Genomic DNA, 21,615 nt, shown 5'->3' with positions numbered 1-21,615 from the left:
AGAAGAGAGTGAAAAAGTTGGCTTAAAGCTCAACATTCAGAAAACGAAGATCATGGCATCTGGTCCCATCACTTCATGGGAAATAAATGGGGAAACAGTGGAAACAGTGTCAGACTTTACGTTCGGGAGCTCCAAAATCACTGCAGATGGTGATGGCAGCCATGAAATTAAAAGACGCTTACTCCTTGGAAGAAAAGTTATGACCAACCTAGGTGGCATATTCAAAAGGAGAGACATTACTTTGCGAACTAATGTCCGTTTAGTCAAGGCTATGGTTTTCCAGCGGTCATGTATGGATGTGAGAGTTGGACTGTGAAGAAGGCTGAGCGCCGAAGAATTGATGCTTTTGAACTTGGTGTTGGTAAAAACTCTTGAGAGTCCCTTGGACTGCAAGGAGATCCAACCATTCCATTCTGAAGGAGATCAGCCCTGGGATTTCTTTGGAAGGAATGATGCTAAAGCTGAAACTCCAGTACTTTGGCCACCTCATGCGAAGAGTTGACTCATTGGAAAAGATTCTGATGCTGGTAGGGATTGGGGGCAGGAGGAGAAGGGGGCTACAGAGGATGAGGTGGCTGGTTGGCATCACTGACTCGATGGAGGTGAGTCTGAGTGAACTCCAGGAGTTGGTGATGGACAGGGAGGCCTGGCGTGCTGTGATTCATGGGGTCGCAAAGCGTTGGAAACGACTGAGTGACTGAACTGAACTGAACTACATCCAAAGACAAAGGAAAAGCTAAAACAGGATAGTAGGAAAGGCACAAATGCAATAAAATCAAATCCTATACTCACCACATGGGCGACCTACAAACTGGAGAACAATAATACAGAGGTTTCCCACTGTTTTTAGGTTCTGAATTCCATTCAGGCTTTCAAGCCTAGGGATCTGGCAAAGGGACTGGGAATCCCCATGGAACCTGACTTGGAAAGCCAGCAGGATTTGATTCTGGGAATTTCACAGGACTGGAGGAAAGAGTGACTCCACTCTTGGAGGACACAGAAAAAATCTTGCATGCATCAAGTCCCTGGGTAAAGGAGAAGTGACCCCACAGGAAATTGAATCAGACCTACCTGCTGGTGTTGGAGGGTCTCCTGGGGAGGCATGGGTCAGCAGTGGCTCACCACAGCAATGGGGGCACTAGCAGCAGCAGTCCTGGAAGCGGTCACCCTTTGTGCAAGTCCTCTTGGAGGTCACAACTAACATATAGAGTCTATAGATTCAAGGGCTGTGTTGCCTCAGGTGAAACAACTAACAGGGAGGGAGCAGAACACCACCCATCAGCAGATAATTGGATTAAAGTTTTAATGAGCAAGGCCCTGCCCACTAGGTCAATCCCAATCAATCTCTCCCTTGAGGAAGATCACACAAGCCTCTGAGCTACATTGATCAGAGGGCAGACAGAAGAAGCCAATTCAGTTCAGTTAAGTTCAGTTGCTCAGTCGTGTTCAACTCTTGTGACCCCATGAACCACAGCATGACAGGCCTCCCTGTCCATCACCAACTCCCAGAGTTTACCCAAACTCATGTCCATTGAGTCAGTGATGTCATCCAGCCATCTCATCCTCTATCATCCCCTTCTCCTCCTGCCTACAATCTTTCCCAGCATCAGGGTCTTTTCAAATGAGTCAGCTCTTCGCATCAGTTGGCCAAAGTATTGGTTTCAGCTTCAATATCAGTCCTTCCAATGAACACCAGGATTAATCTCCTTACAGTCCAAGGGACTCTCAAGAGTCTTCTCCAACACCACAGTTCAAAAGCATCAATTATTTGGGGCTCAGCTTTCTTTATAGTCCAATTCTCACATCTATACATGACTACTGGAAAAACTATAGCCTTGATTAGATGGGCCTTTGGTGACAAAGTAGTGTCTTGGCTTTGAATGTGCTCTCAAGGCTGGTCATAAATTTCCTTCCAAGGAGTAAGAGTCTTTTAATTTCATGGCTGCAATCACCATCTGCAGTGATTTTGGAGCCCCCCCCCCAAATAAAGTCTGACACTGTTTCCACTGTTTTTCCATCTATTTCCCATGAAGTAAAGGGACTGGATGCCATGATCTTAGTTTTCTGAATGTTGAGCTTTAAGCCAACTTTTTCACTCTCCACTTTCACTTTCATCAAGTGGATCTTTAATTCTTCTTCACTTTCTGCCCTAAGGGTTGTGTCATCTGCATATCTGAGGTTATTGATATTTCTCCCAGGAATCTTGATTCCAGCTTGTGCTTCTTCCAGCCCAGCGTTTCTCATGATGTTCTCTGCATATAAGTTAAATAAGCAGGGTGACGATATACAGCCTTGATGTACTCCTTTTCCTATTTGGAACCACTCTGTTGTTCCATGTCCAGTTCTGACTGTTGCTTCCTGACTTGCATACAAGTTTCTGAAAAAGCAGGTCAGGTGGTCTGGTATTCCCATCTCTTTCAGAATTGTCCACAGTTTATTGTGAACCACAGAGTCAAAGATTTTGGCATAACCAATAAACCAGAAATAGATGTTTTTTTCTGGAACTCTCTTGCTTTTTTGATGTTCCAGCAGATGTGGGCAATTGCTCTCTGGTTCCTCTGCCTTTTCTAAAACCAGCTTGAACATCTGGAATTTCACAGTTCATGTATTGCTGAAGCCTGGCTTGGAGAATTTTGAGCATTACTTTCCTAGCTTGTGAGAATGGTGCAATTGTGCTGTAGTTTGAGCATTCTTTGGCATTGCCCTACTTTATAATTGGAATGAAAAGTGACTTTTCCAGTCCTGTGGCCACTGCTGAGTTTTCCAAATTTGCTGACATATTGAGTACAGCACTTTCACATCATCATCTTTAAGGATTTGAAAGAGCTCAACTGGAATTCCATCACCTTGACTAGCTTTGTTCATTGTGATGCTCGCTAAGGCCCACTTGACTTCACATTCCAAGTTGTCTGGCTCTAGGTGAGTGATCACACCATCGTGATTATCCTGGTTGTGAAGATCTTTTTTGTACAGTTCTTCTGTGTATTCTTGCCACCTCTTCTTAATATCTTCTGCTTCTGTTAGGGACCTACCATTTCTGTCCTTTATCGAGCCCATCTTTGCATGAAATGTTCACTTGGTATCTCTAATTTTCTTGAAGAGATCTCTTGCATTTCCCATTCTATTGTTTTCCTCTATTTCTTTGCATTGATTGCTGAGGAAGGCTTTCTTATTTCTCCTTGATTCTTTGGAACTCTGCATTCAAATGGGTATATCTTTCATTTTCTCCTTTGCTTTTTGCTTCTCTTTTCACAGCTATTTGTAAGGCATCTCCAACAGCCATTTTGCGTTTTTACATTTTTTTTCCCTTGGGGATGATCTTTCTCTCTGTCTCCTGTACAATGTCACTAACCTCTGTCCATAGTTTATCAGGCATTCTGTCTATAAGTTCTAGTCCCTTAAATCTATTTCTCACTTCCACTGTATAATCATAGGGATTTTATTTAGATCATACCTGAATGATCTAGTAGTTTTCCCTACATTCTTCTATTTAATTCTGAATTTGGCAATAAGGAGTTCATGATCTGAGCCACAGTCAGCTCCCGGTCTTGTTTTTGCTGACTGTATAGAGCTTCTCTATCTTTTGCTGCAAAGAATATAATCAAACTGATTTCGGTGTTGGCCATTTGATGATGTCCATGTGTAGAGTCTTTTCTTGTATATTAGAAGAAGGTGTTAGCTATGATCAATGTGTTATCTTGCCAAAACTCTATTAACCTTTGCCCTGCTTCATTCTGTACTCCAAGGCCAAATTTGCCTGTTACTCCAGGTGTTTCTTAACTTCCTAGTTTTTTTCTCTTTTGATTTATTGTAATAATTAATTAAAAGGTATATAACTCCCTTTCTATCACCAGTGAAGGGGGTACTCTCCATCCCCCCTTCTGATGTCTATGTCAGAAACTTTCTCTGTCCTTGTTCATACTTTAATAAAACTCTGTGACATAAAAGCTATTGAGTGATCAAGCCTAGTCCCTGGTCCTGAAGCTAAATCTTCTTCAGAGATCAAGAATCTGACACTATTCACCATAAGCTATCACCTTGGGGGGCTCATCTGGGATCTTCAGGGCAAGGAGTGGTGGCTGTACAGCACAGGAGCGGCCAAGAGGAGCTACCCCACGTCCAGTGTCAGGAGCAGTGGCTGAGAGGAGATACCCCACGTCCAGTGTCAGGAGCAGTGGCTGAGAGGAGATACTCAACATCCAAGGTAAGGAGTGGCAGCTGTGCTTTGCTGGAATAGCCGTGAAGAGATACCCCACGTCCAAGTTAAGAGAACCCCAAGTAAGATGGTAGGCACTAAGAGAGGGCATCAGAGGGCAAATAGACTGAAACCACAATCACAGACAGCTAGCCAATCTGACCACATGGACCAGAGCCTTGTCTAACTCAGAATATGTAGAAATCTCCTAATACTCAACAACAAAAAATCAAATAACCTTGTTCAAAACAGGGTAATGGACTTAAATAGACATTTCTCCAAAGAAAGAAAATAGCCAATAAGTGCATGAAAAGATGCTCAATATCACTAATTATTTGGAAAATGCAAATGAAAACTACAATTAGACTCCACCTCACACTTGTATGTAGGTAGGAAGGAACCTACCAAAAAAATCTAGAATATAAGCATTGTCTAGGATGTGTAGAAAGCTGGTATCTTTGTGTACTACTGATGGTAATATAGAATGGTATAGATGCTGTCAAAGACAATATAGAAGTTCCTCAAAATATTAAAAATGTATGATATTATACATGTTTCAATGCCATTCTCCCAAATCACCCCACCCACTTCCTCTGAGGGAGGAGGGAGGGGGGTTCAGGATGGGGAACACGTGTATACCTGTGGCAGATCCATGTTGATGTATGGCAAAACCAATACAATATTGTAAAGTAATTAATCTCCAATTAAATAAATTTATATAAAAAAAGAAAACAAATAGCACAGTTTAAAAAAATGTAAAATAAAATTACCACATGATGAAGCAATTCTATTTCTGGGTATATACTCAAAAGAAATAAAAGCAGTGTCTTAAAGCAAAATTTGTAGATCTATGTTCATAGAAGGATTATTCACTGAAGCTAAAATGTGAAAGTAACCGAACTGTCCATTGTTGGATGACTAGATAAGTAAAATGCAGTATATACATAGAATGGAATATTACTCAGCCTTAGAAAGTGAGGAAATCCTAACATATGCTGCAATGTGGAAGAAACTTGAGGACATTATGCTAAGCGAAAGAAGCCAGTCACAAACTGTATTATTCCACTATATTAGGTACTTAGGGTAGTCAAAATCATAAATATAGAAAGTACAAAGTGGTTGTCAAGGGTTAAGGAAGGGGGAATGGGGAGTTACTGTTTAATGGCTAAGAGTTTCAGTGTTATAAGATGAAAAGAGTTATGGAGGTAGATGGTGGTGATGGTTGTGAATGTGTTTAATGCCACTAATCTATACATTTAAAATGATTAATATGGTAAATTTTATGTTATATGTATTTCACCACAATAAAAAATGAAGAAAAAGGCAATTTATCTTTTAGATAATTTATGACTGTTCTGACAAAGCACAGAAATCTGTAAAGATTAATTATATCTATATTAATTTATGTAAAAATATAATTTATTATTTTCTTCTTGAGCTTTTTTGTTCTTAAATTAACATAAACACAATGTCAGAGCTCTGAATGTCAAAGAAATAGAATTTCTGTTATGAACATTTTTTTTGAGCCATGGATTACTTTCTAGAACCCATCACTGCCATTAAAGCGTTCTAGTTCCAAGTTCTTCCAATTATTATATCTGTAGCTTTGGACAACATATTTGTTTTTGAAGACTTTATTTCCATATTTTTATGTACTATATGTGATGATGACTTTAAATGATAATTGGTAAGATTAAATATTGTGATAATGCTTCATGAAATGGTTAACCTTATATGTATATGAGGAATTCCTAACATTGTGTTTTTTATATCTTCTACATTTAGGGTATATTAAAGGTCAGGGCTTATCTTAGATGAACTTTCAATATCATCACCCAAATGTTACTCAGGAATCTCCATCTTAATTCAAAACTATGATATAACCCCACACCTCCTTCCCCCTTCTCATTCTTCTCTAATGACCAATTTGCTTAATGGCACCATTATCATCCCATGTTAGAAAGTTGAAAAATATAGTAAACTTCAAAGCAAACTTCCTCTTACATCAAATAATCCAGTAATGCCAACTGTTTTGTTTTCATAGCTCTCAAATATGTCCTCTCCTATCCATTCTTACTACTTACAGGTTTATTTCAAGTCTTTTTGAATTAGAGTCTGGACTACCACGCAGGTGTGGTTTATTATCAATCCCTTATGCCTTCTCCTTAAATTCATCCTCCATATCACCATCAGCGTTATTCCTCTAAATTAGGTCATATTGCCACCATACTTAAATCTTTTAAGGGTTACCTCTGGAGTGAAATCTAGATTTCTTACTGTGACAAATTTCTTGATTATTTTTCTAATCTCATTTCTCATCAGTCCCTGATCACACCATGGACTATAATGCATGCTAAGTACAGGAAGTTCCCCAAATGTGCTATGATCTAAGCTGACCTGAAGAACAGAAACCTGGGAATGGAAGGATCAATATTGTTTACGGAAGTGTGAAGCTTTATGGATAAGGTAGGTCTTGAATTGAGGGAATATACCAAAAACAATATGGGGCCTGTACATACAAGAAAAACTATAGGGAAAAGTGAGGAGACTCCTCTAGTTGGAACAGATGGTTGGATTTAAGTAATAAAAAATAAGCATACAGAGAGAGTGGTGATAAATTGATAAAGGACATACATTATCAGTTTTCCTAGGTTAACAAGTTTGAATGGGAAAATAACAAGTTAAGAAAACAATAAACAATACTGATGAGTCTCAACTATTTTAATTTTGTTTACCACACTCATAAAACTATAACAATAATAAACAACAGTAACAATAAAATATTTACTGATTGTGGGTGGTATGAAACCTTGAGTGGACATTACAATATTAAAAGCATCTATCGCAAGATTTGTCAAACGTTAAGATCATCTTCTGGAGAAGGAAACTTACACAAAAGATGGAAAGAATTTCTGGTTGAAAAATCTAACTGCACTTTTGAGTCATTAACAATACAAAATATTTGTATAGAATTGCTAGAAAGGACCGTTTCCTAATTCTAGAGTCTGCCAGAAGCAAAGAAGATGAATGGGGCAATTGTCACAATATATTTTAAAGCAACATTGTTGGCCCTGAAGTACAATAAAGACATGGTAATGTAATGGGAAGGGGAATGTGAGAAAGAATATATAATAAATACTGCTCATGGGACTCTGTAAATTTTGAAGTTATTTGCTCATATCCTCAAAACCTTCTTTGCTGTGTCTTTGTCTTTTCCATGTCAACGTATTCTTCTCATTAATCAAGGATGGAGGTTTTCTTTGCTATCTGTCTGAAGGTTGACCTGAAACAATAGGGTAAAAAACAAACACAAAAAACTTGGGAGTTAAAAGTGGTAATGAAAGGAGAAACATTTTTATCTTCAGACTACTTTAAGTAATTATTTAAAGAAAATATTGGGTATCATGAGCCTTGAAAGCTTCAAACCCATGCCCAAGATACTACTGTGATGACTTTACAATTACAGCTATAATATATCTTAAAATACTAAAATAGGACCACATTAATGCTCATTTTGTAACCTAGATGTCTGCTAATATTAGGTTAACACAATATTTACTATACTTGATACTTTTAATTACATATTATTAAAATATAAGTATAATTAACTCTAAATTTTTAATTTATACTGATTCTTTTTCATTTAGTAGCTATATGATCATAAAAACTACTTCAGTACATAATGCCTCAGTTTCCTCATCTATAAAATAGGGATAATAGGGAAAATTATGTAACATCATAGGGCTGTTAGGATTAAGTAAGCTAATACATATGAAACTCAAGAATGCATTTCAGATAGTGCTATTAAATGTTGGTTATTAAATAGCTGTCTGAAGATTTACCATATATTTTATTTATTTTCCAATTTCAATATTGATGTTTCTCCAATATTTTATGTCATATAATATTGTTTATAAACTATATTCAAGAGTAGTATGAAGTCATGAAAATAATCATATTGAGAATTGGATTTTTTCTGAACTTTTGCTTAAAATTTTCACAATTAACAAATCTTAGTCAACTTTTTTTCAGATTCAGAATATTGTGAAAGTATTTAGAAATGATTTTTTAAGCGTCTAGAGCAATTCTTTGCTTGTCTGATTATGCAGTTAGGATGAATGAAATGTGCTTCTTGGCTGTGATTCATAGACATTGGCAGTATAGCATTTATGAGATGAAATAAAATAATGCTAGTGCTGGTTTCTTCTGTTCTTTACACTTCATTTATTTCTTGACTAATCATATTTAATTCAGGATCTATCAAAATAGCAGGCATGAATAAATACAGATTGTTCACAATTTATAAATAAAAGTTGTATTCCAGAAATTCATTTGTAATTTAATCATTTGTAATAAAATTATTTTCTTATTAAAGTCACTGTAAAAACTCAGATGGTAATGGCCCTTAAAGTAACACAAAAGCAGAGGAAGTTATATGCGGGGTGTGTATGTATAGACTTTCTGTGAGATACGGGTAAAAAGGAGGTGATCGGGGATATATTAGGAGGTCAAGCTTCCAGAGTCAGCAGCTATGCAGTAGAGTTGGCTCAGAACAGCTTTATAGAATAATTACTTTCTGAGTGGAGTAAGAAGGTCAGGGAGATAGAGTGACCTCAGAAAAGGAAAAATATAAGCTAGCGGTAAATAAGTGAGTATCTGTTAAAATAGTGGGCTTATATTTTTGGTAGTTAAAACTTTGAAGTCTGCAATTGTGTTGTGTGTATGTGGTGAGATAAGGGAAGATCAGGAATACAAAGAAAAATATTTCTTTTACAAATGAACCTAGAATAGCCAGGACATATTGGCATTCAGCAATGTGATAAAACAAAGTAAGGATTACTGCGATCATGTTTATTATTCCACAATATTGCTCTTTCTCCGTATAACATTATTTCCTTTGCCTTCTCCTCCAATATACTGCTTTCTTACTGCTGCCTTCTTATCCCCACTCTTCATTTTATTGAGGAACTGTGCTACACTGGATAAACAGGTTTTATCCTTTAAACATCCACTTAATGAACCCAGGTATCTTTAGAAGTAAATTTATTGACTTGATTCATGAGAGATTTCATACTTTGCTTGTTTAATCATTTCACATTTATTGTCTTTGACATCCAAACTCAGGCTTTAAAACTTTGGAAACTTTAGTCTATTACTTGTCCCTCTAAGTAGAAAATGTAATAAATTTAGACATAGCTGCCTAAGTTTTTTCAAACTGGAACACATGGCAGATTATACAGATTCTGTAGTTGTCGAGTCCACACTTGTATCACTGCAGCAAACACTTTTTGAATTTAAATTCTAGTGAAATCTTTTTGAGAATAAAATGCCTCTTTAGTCAATTATTTAAGATATATGATGCTCAATAACATACTGTCTTTAAGTTCTCCCAGTTTAAGTTCAGCTCAGTTCAGTTCAGTCGCTCAGTTGTGTCCGACTCTTTGCGACCCCGTGAATCGCAGCACACCAGGCCTCCCTGTCCATCACCAATTCCTGGAGTTGACTCAGACTCACGTCCACCGAGTCAGTGATGCCATCTAGCCATCTCATCCTCTGTTGTCCCCTTCTCATCCTGCCCCCAATCCCTCCCAGCATCAGAGTCTTTTCCAGTGACTCAACTCTTCCCATGAGGTGGCCAAAGTACTGGAGTTTCAGCTTTAGCATCATTCCTTCCAAAGAAATCCCAGGGCTGATCTTCAGAATGGACTGGTTGGATCTCCTTGCAGTCCAAGGGACTCTCAAGAGTTTTCTCCAACACCACAGTTCAAAAGCATCAATTCTTCAGCACTCAGCCTTCTTCACAGTCCAACTCTCATTTCCATACATGACCGCTGGAAAAACCATAGCCTTGACTAGATGGACCTTAGTCGGCAAAGTAATGTCTCTGCTTTTGAATATTCTATCTAAGTTGGTCATAACTTTTCTTCCAAGGAGTAAGCGTCTCCCAGTTTAGCCCCTACCAATATTTGGACTCAAGTTGATGTGGTCTCGCTTTCTCTATGTGTCTAGATATAGTGCATCATTTATCCCATTGTTATATTCGAGGGGACTGGACCAAAGAACTTGAGCCATTAGGGAAAATATATATTCTGAAATTCCTACAGAAAGAAGGTTATTGGCAAATTTTCTTCAACAGGGGAAGTAACAAAGTGCTTTTTACTTTGAGCTTGAGGCAACTGGTTTTCCTTTGGATTGCTCACCAGAGTCACTGTAAGTTTTATGGCTGGCTCAGAAAACTACACAATACTGTAGATAAAGGAAAGAGGCTGGATTCAATCTGAAATCTTGATCTTTAGCTGATTAACTATCATTTTCTCCCAAATTATTCAGAGAGCAGCAGGTCACATTGTCAGCAGAAGGGACATTTTTGATTTGTTCAATATTATTTTGTTATATTCAATTTGAGATCTTTTACTGATTCATCCCAAAAGGAGTTGACTCTATCACAATTAAACACTTTGAGGACCCTATCCTATCTGACAAGGAATCCAGCAATAAGACACTATGGAAGCACCTTAGTATTATGAAGAAATATTATCAAATTGATGTACAAGAGAGTGACTTTATGAAAAACTTTGGTGCACAGATGGCCTCATTAAAGTAGCTTAACAATTAACAGACCTTGATTAAGTTGGCAGTATCATTGGGTAGGAGATGATTTTGCTGTATGTTAGACTGAAAATCCCCAGAAAACATGTCTTCCACTGTTAAAAAAAAAAAAAAAAAAGCAACAACAATACAACAAATTCCTAAAAAGCTAGGAATGGAAAAATAGTTTATTTGCACGTAAATATATTTAATTAAGAAGTTATTAGGTAAGACATTGCTTTGATTATTTGGAATATGTGGGTACTATATTTATCTGCCTCAAGGACTAGCTTAACTAAAATTTATTTCAATAAATATTAAGCAGATGAATTAAACTTTCATGTGCATTCCTGGCTGTATGAATAGGAAGGAAATAATATATTAAGTAGACCATTTTGAATTGAAAGTATGAAAAGTTTTGGCCACTTTGAAGACATACTCAAATTAAGCCTTTCTTGAATAAAGACTTCCTCAAATACTCATGATACTTATAAACAAAAGCATTTTTGTGGTTAATTTTTGAAGCATTTACTAATTCAAGAGAATTCTGGTGCAAAAAGCATATTTGATTGACATTTTCAGACACTTGCTGCTAGGGAGGTCTGAATAACTCTATATTCACACAACTCTCATTATAATAGACTGTACTATGTGAAAATTTTTTTTTCAGTGTCACTACTAACTCATCTTCATACTTCAAAAAATCTGCCATAAATTATGTGTCACCACTTTGAATGACCTTAATGCAACTCTTCTCCTGTACATTTGGACCTGTCAAGTACTTAATTAAATCCTTGAGCAAATTTTACTAATAAATCAAAGCTATTTTCACAGTTTGAGAAAGGTAGACAACTAATATTATCTTTTATATGAAATCAAATTGTTTCTGCAGAATTGTAACTAGATAACTTATTAAATGAATGTAGACTCTGAGTAACATAGTTCTAATACCACTATCTATGGAAGTCAGTAATAAACTTCACAAAAAGAAAGACAAATTTCATGAGTTACAATTTTGGTTGTTTCTGAAAAGTGTAGACCAGAATAATAGTCCACACAAACATATTTACAACTATTTTAATATATCGGTGACATGTTGTGATCTAAGCATCTAAAATGTTTCTAACCATTCTGGAAACTCAGTAAGAGGCTATTTTATTTGTCTTCATATAGTTTCTACCTTCAAACATTCACTTGTTTTCCTGTTAAGAAAAGTAAACTTCAAGTGCTTTAAAGGGCATTATTTTTTCACTTGGTCTGTATGTTTTTAAAGCATTCTGCGCTATTTACTTATTAAAAGCTTAATGACTGAATGAATGAAGATGGTATGAATGGCTTGACTATATGTTCTGATGCTGAGCTGGCTGTTTGGCTCACTTATAATTGGTAAAAAAAAAATATTCCTTTAAAGTGAGTTTCTCTCATTTAAATTGTTTGAGTGGGGAAAGCACTTTTGTTATCCCCATTATAATTGTTTGTGAGGTAAGTATGGACAAGGGTGTAACAAACCAGGAATATGTGAAAATATCAAAACTCTAAGGAAAGACAATCACCTATTTTTCCCAGAAAAATACTTTGTTAGTGAAGGCATGCAAAATATATAGTTTCTCAAGCTACTGATGAATGTATTGTGAAGTCTGTTTATCTTCAGTGAAAATAAACTCGCTGCATATATTTCCATTACACAGCCATATCAAAAGGTTGAAATGTATGTACCCATAGCATAGTATTTATGATAGTCTATTAAGTTCTATTAAGAACTACTTTTTATTATTATATTTTTGGAGAATCAAATATCCTCCATTAAAAATTTGATTTTTTTTGTGTATAGCTTTCACCCAAAACCAACATATTTTACATATCCCAATTTAGGAAATAGCTCTTAGATACTATGATTTGACCTGCAAAATGTTAGCTACCTTCCTTAACTAGTAAGCTAAAACTTATTATAATCAGACTTTCATTTAACTAAAACATAAAAGCCATAAAATAAAACATATTTAAATGCTTTCATCCTGCTATAAAATTTCATTTGTGAAAAACACCTGGGGAAAACATCTCTTTTTTTTCCTCTAATATTAAGTTTTATATCTGAGCAATATTATTTTTATTAGTTATCATTGGCCAATATTACCCTTATCTTTACCTATAGAGAAGCTATATATTCATACTAAGCAATTACAACTATTTCCTGGGAGGTGTGTTCTCTTGGGAAAATCACAAAATTTTCCTCTATTAAAGTACAGGAGCATTAAGAAGATACTAATTTTGTACTTTTATTTTGGTTATAAGAATATATGCCTTATTTTGAATACACAGATTCACTGACACATCCTAATAGAAAACAGTTATTTCAAGTTGCACACTTATGAACACAGACACAACAATCTAAATTAAGTATATTTGTTTGTCATGCCTAATGAACTATAACAAGGCTAAAATTCAAAGCATACTAAATTATGCCTCAATGACAACATTTTGGTAAAGTTTCACCAAAAAGAATATTACTTGCTGCTGGTAAAAACAGTTTATCAAACAGCAATCTTTGTGTATGCAATTCAGAGTGCTAGAAGAAACATTTGATAAAGTCTTATTAAAATATATTAGTTTTACTTATTTTCAGGGGAAACAAGATAAAGTAAATTTTAAGTCAAAAGTATCAACGGTTTGGGGTTTTTTGCTCCCAAATATCATTTCATCTAATTAATTTAAATTTTATTTATTTAAGTGGGAGATTAGAATATCATGACTATTTCTGAACTTTTCTTCATAAAATGGGATTTTTGAGAGACAGTTGTTTTAAAATGTCTTGATCCATGGTATTTAAAATTCATTTAACTATATTTAACTATATTTTCTCTCTGCACATATAAGGAAAGATCCAACACCAGGCCATGTACAGGTGGCCATGTACAGCTGAGAGGAAGTAGGTAAAACATTACTAGATTTAGATAGTATGTTATGCAGCTCTTGATAAAGTTGTAGATTAATCAGTCACAGTGCAATCAAGGCCATTCTGCTATTTGTCAGTTGTTTAGCAGCTTGATCTATTAAATCGAAAAACCATGTCGTTGGCTACAGGGTCAAAGGAGAAGTAATATCGGACACCTTATCTCCTGTTTTCCATGGTTTGAATATCCAAGTAAATAAAAATAGAGTTTTTAAAATCCTGTTCCAATGTAACCCTCTGAATTGTAGAAAGTGTAGAGAAAATAAAATCTACATTTGTGTAAACTTACCTTAAAAAATTGATTCACAGCACCTGATGGCATGGCAAACTTCACAACATCTGGTGGTTCAGCTTCTACTATAATATCAAAACTAGGGAGTGGAATATTTGAATTGGAGTGAAGGTTTAAGCTGGCAAATTCCTTGATAACAATGGGATTCTGGACCTCAGAGAAATCTTTTAAAAAACCAGATTCCTTGGCATCAGGGACATCCTTGAACTCAGTGGCATGCTTAAAACTAACAGAATACATGGGGCCAGGATAATCTTTGAAACAGGGACCAAATATGTAGTCATCAAAACTTGTATAACTCCTACCAAGCTTAGGTGGATCAGAAAATTTAGAGGTGGTCAACTTCTCAGGAGTAGAAATATAGTTAGTGCCAGCAACAAAAATTGAGGAGTTACTATAAACAATATTAGGAATAGCAGAACTGGAATTGATTTCCAATTTGGTCTCAGAGAGATTAGCATTGCTGGTACTAGAATCATGATGAGTATTTATGATATGATAATTGGGGTTGATGACAAAGTTGGAGCTAATTATATGAATAAATCCGGGCTCATGGTTAGTGTCTGAGGCACAGTTGGTATAAGTTGGGCTAATAGTACCAGTGCAACTGGTGGTGTAACTGGTGTCAGTGACATTGACAGTGCTAGAAGTAGAGCTGGGACTTCCAGCATAGTTATTTCTGGCCATATAGTTGGGGTTATCTACAAAATTAGAACCTACTGCATGGGTAAATCCTGGGACATATTCAAGGTTTGAACCACAGTTTGAAATAGATACATAGTTGTGGCCAGCAGCACTGATGGATTTTGTTTCATAGACAGAGTTAGCATCCTTGTCAGGACTGAAAGCAATATTGTGACTAGTAGCATTACTAAGCCTGGCATTACAGCTAGAATTAGGGTTTTTTTCAAGACCAGAGCTATTGTTACTGGGACCAGGGCTATTACTGCTTAGGACAGTGCTATTATTGGGTCTAAGGCCATTAATGTTGGGGCCAGAGACACTGCTGCTGGGTCCAGGGCTGAAGGGACGCAGTCTTATATTTTGGGGTCCAGAGTCATTGCTCTGGAGGTCAGATTCATTAATGTAAGGGCTAGGTGCATCGTTGGGGTCAAGTCCATTGTTGAGGCCAATGACACTGCTTGAATCAGTGTTGACGCCAGCACCCTTGCAGGAACCAGAAGTGCAGTCTGGGCCAGCTCCATTTTGGAGTCCAGAGGTGTAGTTGGGATTAGAGTCATTATTGGAGTCAGCAGTACACTCCTGATAAACATCAATATCTAGGACAAAGACATTTTGTGAATTGTTGGTGTGTTTGTCTTCCTCAAAATCAGTGTTACATTTGGAGTTGGCATCATTGTCAGTGGCACTATCAATGTTAGAGTCAGGTTCACTGTTGGATTCAGTTCCACCATTACAGTCACCATCACTGTTAGAATCAGCTCCAGTTGTAGAGTCAGCATCACCACTGGGATCAGACTCATTGCTTGTGTCTGCATTATTTTCAGCATTACTATCTTTTGGATCAGTGTTATCAGGGTCAGACTTATCTTTGGGATCTTTCCTGTCTTTGTTATTGCTTTCATCTTCAGTGTCTGTTTCATCTTCAGGCTCTTTCTCATCTTCAGAGTCTGTCTCATCTTCATGGTTTGCCTCATCTTTAAAAAGAGGCTTGTCTTTGGCCTTATCTTTGAGATTGCCAGTATTGACCAGTTTAGTCTCATCATCAGGATTGGCCTCATTTTCAAATTTGGCAGTAAGTTTAAACTTACCCTCACTTTCAAGGCCAGCAATGCTGCTGGTGTTGATGACATTGCCTGGGCCAGGGGTAGTATGGTGGCTGATATTATTTTGAGGATTCCTTGGAAAGGTATGAGTAACAGTAGAGCCCATGAGATTCTGGAGAGGTGAACAACTTTCACAGTGTAAAAAAGAAGTTGAGCCTAAAGAGTATTTATAATCCTCCTGGTGGAAAGGGCAGCAGATGCCCACAGGATGCTCAGGATCCAAGAATCGAGATAAAGGGCTGTTCTGAGAAGTCTTGTGGTGTCTAATAGATCTAGAACTCAGAGAGTATTTAGAATCCAAGGGAACTTGGAGATGTAAAGGACAGTCAGGGTCTGAATCATCATCAATATTAATGAGACACTTGTGAAAAGAAAAATTATTGATTTGTACAAAACATTTAGAACATGTAAGAGCTCCAGTGTCTAAAGTGTATGTGTTATTTCGGTGAGTCTTGGGGCAGACAGAAAACCAAGGGCTCGTGGAAGTAGGGTGGCAGAGAGGTACTAAAAATTCAGAAATGTAACCCTGAGGATTTATTAAATGAATAGGACTCATTTGAGACATGGAACTCTGAAATCTCTGTTGGTATCCATGGTCTGTGTAACAACTCTTACAGACAGAAATTTTGTGGCTGACATTTCTGTGATGCCTGTTATTCATGAAAGTATTTGGGTTTGAAAAAATGTTGTGGCTGTGCTTTTCCATTAACTTTTGCTGCGAGTCTTGCTTATCACTCAGAGTTGGAGATATCTCTTTGAATCTTACAGTCTTGTCATCACTTGGGTATCTCACAAGCTGAATTCGGGACATTGCTAGAGAGAGAATAGTAAAATAGGAGCAAGAACAACAAAAAAAATTGACTTTGACAAACACAATACACATCACACACATAAATCTGTGCAAAGGAAAAAATGCCATTTCCTTCAATAGGTTCTTACTATTGGATATTTCCAAAGGAAGCCATGATGCTATAGTTTCTGCTCAAACAGGTGTCATATTTAGCTTCAGTTCGGGTCAGTTCAGTCACTCAGTCGTGTCCAACTCTTTGCGACCCCATGAATCGCAGTACACCAGGCCTCCCTGTCCATCATCATCTCCCGGAGTTCACACAGACTCATGTCCATCAAGCCCGTGATGCCATCCAGCCATCTCATCCTCGGTCGTCCCCTTCTCCTCCTGACCCCAATCCCTCCGAGCATCAGAGTCTTTTCCAATGAGTCAATTCGTCTCATGAGGTGGCCAAAGTACTGGAGTTTCAGCTTTAGAATCATTCCTAGAAAAAGAAATCCCAGGGCTGACCTCCTTCAGAATGAACTGGTTGGATCTCCTTGCAGTCCAAGGGACTCTCAAGAGTTTTCTCCAACACCACAGTTCAAAAGCATCAATTCTTCAGCGCTCAGCCTTCTTCACAGTCCAACTCTCACATCCATACATGACCACTGGAAAAAACATAGCCTTGACTAGACGGACCTTAGTCGGCAAAGTAATGTCTCTGCTTTTGAATATGCTATCTAGGTTGGTCATCATTTTTCTTCCAAGGAGTAAGTGTCTTTTAATTTCATGGCTGCCATCACCATCTGCAGTGATTTTGGAGCCTCAAAAGATAAAGTCTGACACTGTTTCCACTGTCTCCCCATCTATTTCCCATGAAGTGATGGGACTGGATGCCCTGATCTTCGTTTTCTGAATGTTGAGCTTTAAGCCAACTTTTTCGCTCTCCTCTTTTACTTTCATCAAGAGGCTTTTTAGCTCCTCTTCACTTTCTGCCATAAGGGTGGTGTCATCTGCATATCTGAGGTTTTTGATATTTCTCCTGGCAATCTTGATTCCAGCTTGTGTTTCTTCCAGTCCAGCGTTTCTCATGATGTACTCTGTATATAAGTTAAATAAGCAGGGTGACAATATACAGCCTTGATGTACTCCTTTTCCTCTTTGGAACCAGTCTGTTGTTCCATGTCCAGTTCTAACTGTTGCTTCCTGACCTGCATACAGATTTCTCAAGAGGCAGGTCACGTGATTTGCTATTCCCATCTCTTTCAGAATTTCCACAGTTTATTGTGATCCACTCAGTCAAAGTCTTTGGCATTGTCAATAAAGCAGAAATAGATATTTTTCTGGAACTTTCTTGCTTTTTCCATTAAGACACAAAAATGAAACATGGTCATTTATCTCAGATTTTCTCTTCAGTTTCAGGAAGCTTAATCTTTAGTTTAAATAGGAATTCATTGGCATCATTTGGCCAAAATAAAACTTGCTTTTCACATATTGGATACTGTATATCTATATTAATTGTATCTTGCTTTTAGAAATATTGGGTTGACCAGAAACTTTGGGCTTTTCCATAAGATGTTATGAATGAATTTTTTTGGCCATTCTAATACTGGCATTTTTTTCTTTCCTTGAATATAACCCCTATAATTAATACAATCTCTATGTTTTGGAACAAAAATTTCTTTGGGCTTGATATGTCAAAATGGCAAAATTCCCTGATAGTAAATATATTATCAAGGATCAGTTTTATGTAGCTGTCAAGAACTCACTGGCATATGATTCTGGAAATTTAGACATTTACCTATACTTCAGCTTTAAAATTAAAGTTCAGTGAATGTATGGAATAACTTTTTTTTTTTCAGGTACACAGGCAGAAATAAAGTAAAAATCATTGTGATTTAATGTTAAAACAGAAGATCTCTTTCCACTATTGCCTTAGGTCCTAAGAACAATTTCCCCATGTTTTGGCATCAAACACTGCATCGTATTTGTGGAGGAGTCAAGGAACACTGAGTAGTAGCTTTCATTTAGAAATTGACAGTGACTTTTTATACAGAAAGAGGTATGTCTTCTCATCCAGTTTCTCTTAGGGTCACATAGAACCTTAAGATAAATTTTTAATTATATACTCCTAATCTTTAGGTATTTATAAAAGAAAAATTTAAGTAGGTCCATTCTGAAAAGAATTCACTGAATATATATATATATATATATATATATATATATATATATATATATACATAAATGATTTGGTCTACTATGAAACATTTAAAATGTATAGCCTTCATAAAAAAAGGAATTCATATTCTTATAAATGCAAGCAGTCATTTTTTTGCCCTCATAGCATTCAATGGTGTATGCATAATGTAAAATAATGTAGACTTAGTAGTATCTATTTCTATGCTTTATAGTAAATATTCAAAGCATGACTATAAAGTTATTAACCCAAGCTGAGTGCCAGCAAATACTGAAGGAGAGGGTTGACTAGTATTTTCAGTAGCTCTATTCTTCAATAGTATGTACTTTATATTTTATTTACACAGTGATATTATTATAAATTAACGACAAAGGATTATACCCTGACAAAAACAAAAGAGTGATGTAATTTGGCTACTTGTTAGACTTTCTCATGTTCAAGATGATAGGGAATATAAAACAGTTATAAGTAATCTGGAAAAAATTGCAAGTATATGGTATTGAAGGTGTACATAGTTCTTAAACTCAATGAAATACACCATTAGAAAAAAAGGCCCATCATGTATGAGTTTGTATTATTAAACTGGATAGTATCTTGTAATTAGGAATGAGGTATAACACTAAGAGTAAGATAAAAATGAGACAGCAGTACACAGGCTGCTCCACAGAGACAGATAACCTAAATTATAAACAAGAAAGTAGCTCTCATTTAATAATCTTGAAGATGTATCTCTGATGTCCAGAAGCAAAATAATGCATTAATATGCAAAAGATGAAATAGAACATCTACGTCTGTGTTTGCTAAGTCACTATAGTTACATCTGACTCATAGGACTCTGTCCATAGGATTCTTCAGGAAAGAATACTGGAGTGGGTTGCCATTACCTTCTCCAGGGGATCTTCAAGACCCAGGAATGTAACTTGTATCTCTAATGTCTCCTGCATTGGCAGGAGGGTTCCTTACAACTAGTGCCACATGGAAAGCCCAGAACATCTATAAAAACTAACATTTCTACATGATGATCTGTACCGGCAGAGTTTGTTGTGGCTACAAGCTACAAGTCCTTTCATTATAGGGGACTGGAATGCAAGTAGAAAGTCAAGAAATACCTGGAGTAACAGGCAAATTTGGCTTTGGAGTAGAGAATAAAGCAGGGCAAAGGTTAACAGAGTTTTGCCAAGAAAATGCACTGGTCATAGCAAACACCCTCTTCCAACAACACAAGGGAAGACTACACGTGGACATCATCAGATGGTCAACACCAAAATAAGATTGATTATATTCTTTGCAGCCAAAGATGGAGAAGCTCTATTCAGTCAGCAAAAACAAGACCAGGAGCTGACTGTGGCTCAGATCATGAACTCCTTATTGCGAAATTCAGACTGAAATTGAAGAAAGTAGGGAAAACCACTAGACCATTCAGGTATGATCTAAATCAAATCCCTTATGATTATACAGTGGAAGTGACAAATAGATTCAAGGGATAAGATCTGATAGAGTGCCTGAAGGACTATGGATGGAGGTTTGTGACACTGTACAGGAGGCAGGGATCAAGACCATCCCCAAGAAAAAGAAATGCAAAAAAGCAAAATGATTGTCTGAGGAGACCTTACAAACAGCTGTGAAAAGAAGAGAAGCAAAAGGCAAAGGAGAAAAGGAAAGATATACCCATATGAATGCAGAGTTTCAAAGATTAGTAAGGAGAGATAAGAAAGCCTTCCTCAGTGATCAATGCAAAGAAATAGAGGAAAACAATAGAATTGGAAAGACTAGGGATCTCTTCAAGAAAATTAAGAGATCCCAAGGGAACATTTAATGCAAAGATTGGCTCAATAAAGGACAGAAATGATACGGACCTAACAGAAGCAGTATATATTAAGAAGAGGTAGCAAGAATACACAGAAGAACTATACAAAAAGCTCCGTGTCATGACCCAGATAATCACGATGGTCTGATCACTCACCTAGAGCCACACATCCTGGAATGCCAAGTCCAGTGGGCCTTAGGAAGCATCACTATGAACAAAGCTAGTGGAGGTGATGGAATGCCAGTTGAGCTATTTGAAATCCTAAAAGATGATGCTGTGAAAGTACTGCACTCAGTATGCCAGCAAACTTGGGAAACTCAGCAGTGGCCACAGGACTGGAAAAGGTCAGTTTCATTCCAAGCCCAAAGTAGGGCAATGAAAAAGAATGTTCAAACTACCACAGAATTGCACTCATCTCACACGCTAGCAAAGTAATGCTCAAAATTCTCCAAGCCAGGCTTTAGCAATACATGAACTGTGAACTTCCAGATGTTCAAGCTGGACTTACAAAACGCAGAGGAACCAGAGATCAAATTGCAGACATCCATTGGATCATAGAGAGAGCAAGAGCATTCCAGAAAAACATCTACTTCTGCTTTATTGACTACACCAAAGCCTTTGACTGTGTGGATCAGAAGAAACTGTGGGAAATTCTTAAGGAGACGGGAATACCAGACCACCTGACCTGCCTCCTGAGAAATCTGTATGCAAGTCAAGAAGCAACAGTTAGAACTGGACATGGAACAACAGACTGGTTCCAAGTCAGGAAAGGAGTACCTCAAGGCTGTATACTGTCACTCTGCTTATTTAACTTATATGCAGATTACATCATGAGACATGGATATGATGCATCATATACATATGATATGAATCTTACAGTAACCACAAACTAAACCCCTAAAATAGATACACACACATAAAAAGAAAAAGGAATCCAAATATAACAATAAAGATAGTCATCAAATTCCAAGGGCAGAGAGCAAAAGAAGAAAAAAAGGATTGCAAAACAACCCCTAAACAATTAAGA

General features: G+C 36.9%; 1 protein-coding gene across 2 annotated transcripts in view; it reads right to left on the bottom strand.

The window, feature by feature from the left end:
• Positions 1-6,901: 6,901 nt before the first annotated feature.
• LOC138930343 (uncharacterized) overlaps positions 6,902-21,615 on the bottom strand; it is a 307,972-nt gene continuing 293,258 nt past the window's right edge. Inside the window, exons 10-11 of one of the 2 annotated variants that reach the window (XM_070290382.1) lie at positions 10,817-10,899; positions 6,902-7,478 (exon numbers count right to left, since the gene is read on the bottom strand). In XM_070290382.1, the coding sequence (XP_070146483.1) occupies positions 7,437-7,478; positions 10,817-10,899 (125 nt within the window). In that variant the 3' untranslated portion in view covers positions 6,902-7,436. The remainder of the gene's footprint in view (positions 7,479-10,816; positions 10,900-21,615) is intronic. The other variant, XM_070290383.1, reaches the window with a different exon arrangement.

Source organism: Ovis canadensis, chromosome X, assembly GCF_042477335.2.
Source record: "Ovis canadensis isolate MfBH-ARS-UI-01 breed Bighorn chromosome X, ARS-UI_OviCan_v2, whole genome shotgun sequence".
Taxonomy (NCBI): domain Eukaryota; kingdom Metazoa; phylum Chordata; class Mammalia; order Artiodactyla; family Bovidae; genus Ovis; species Ovis canadensis.
The sequence above is the reverse complement of the archived record's forward strand: the minus strand, read 5'-3'. Positions and strand labels throughout refer to the sequence as shown.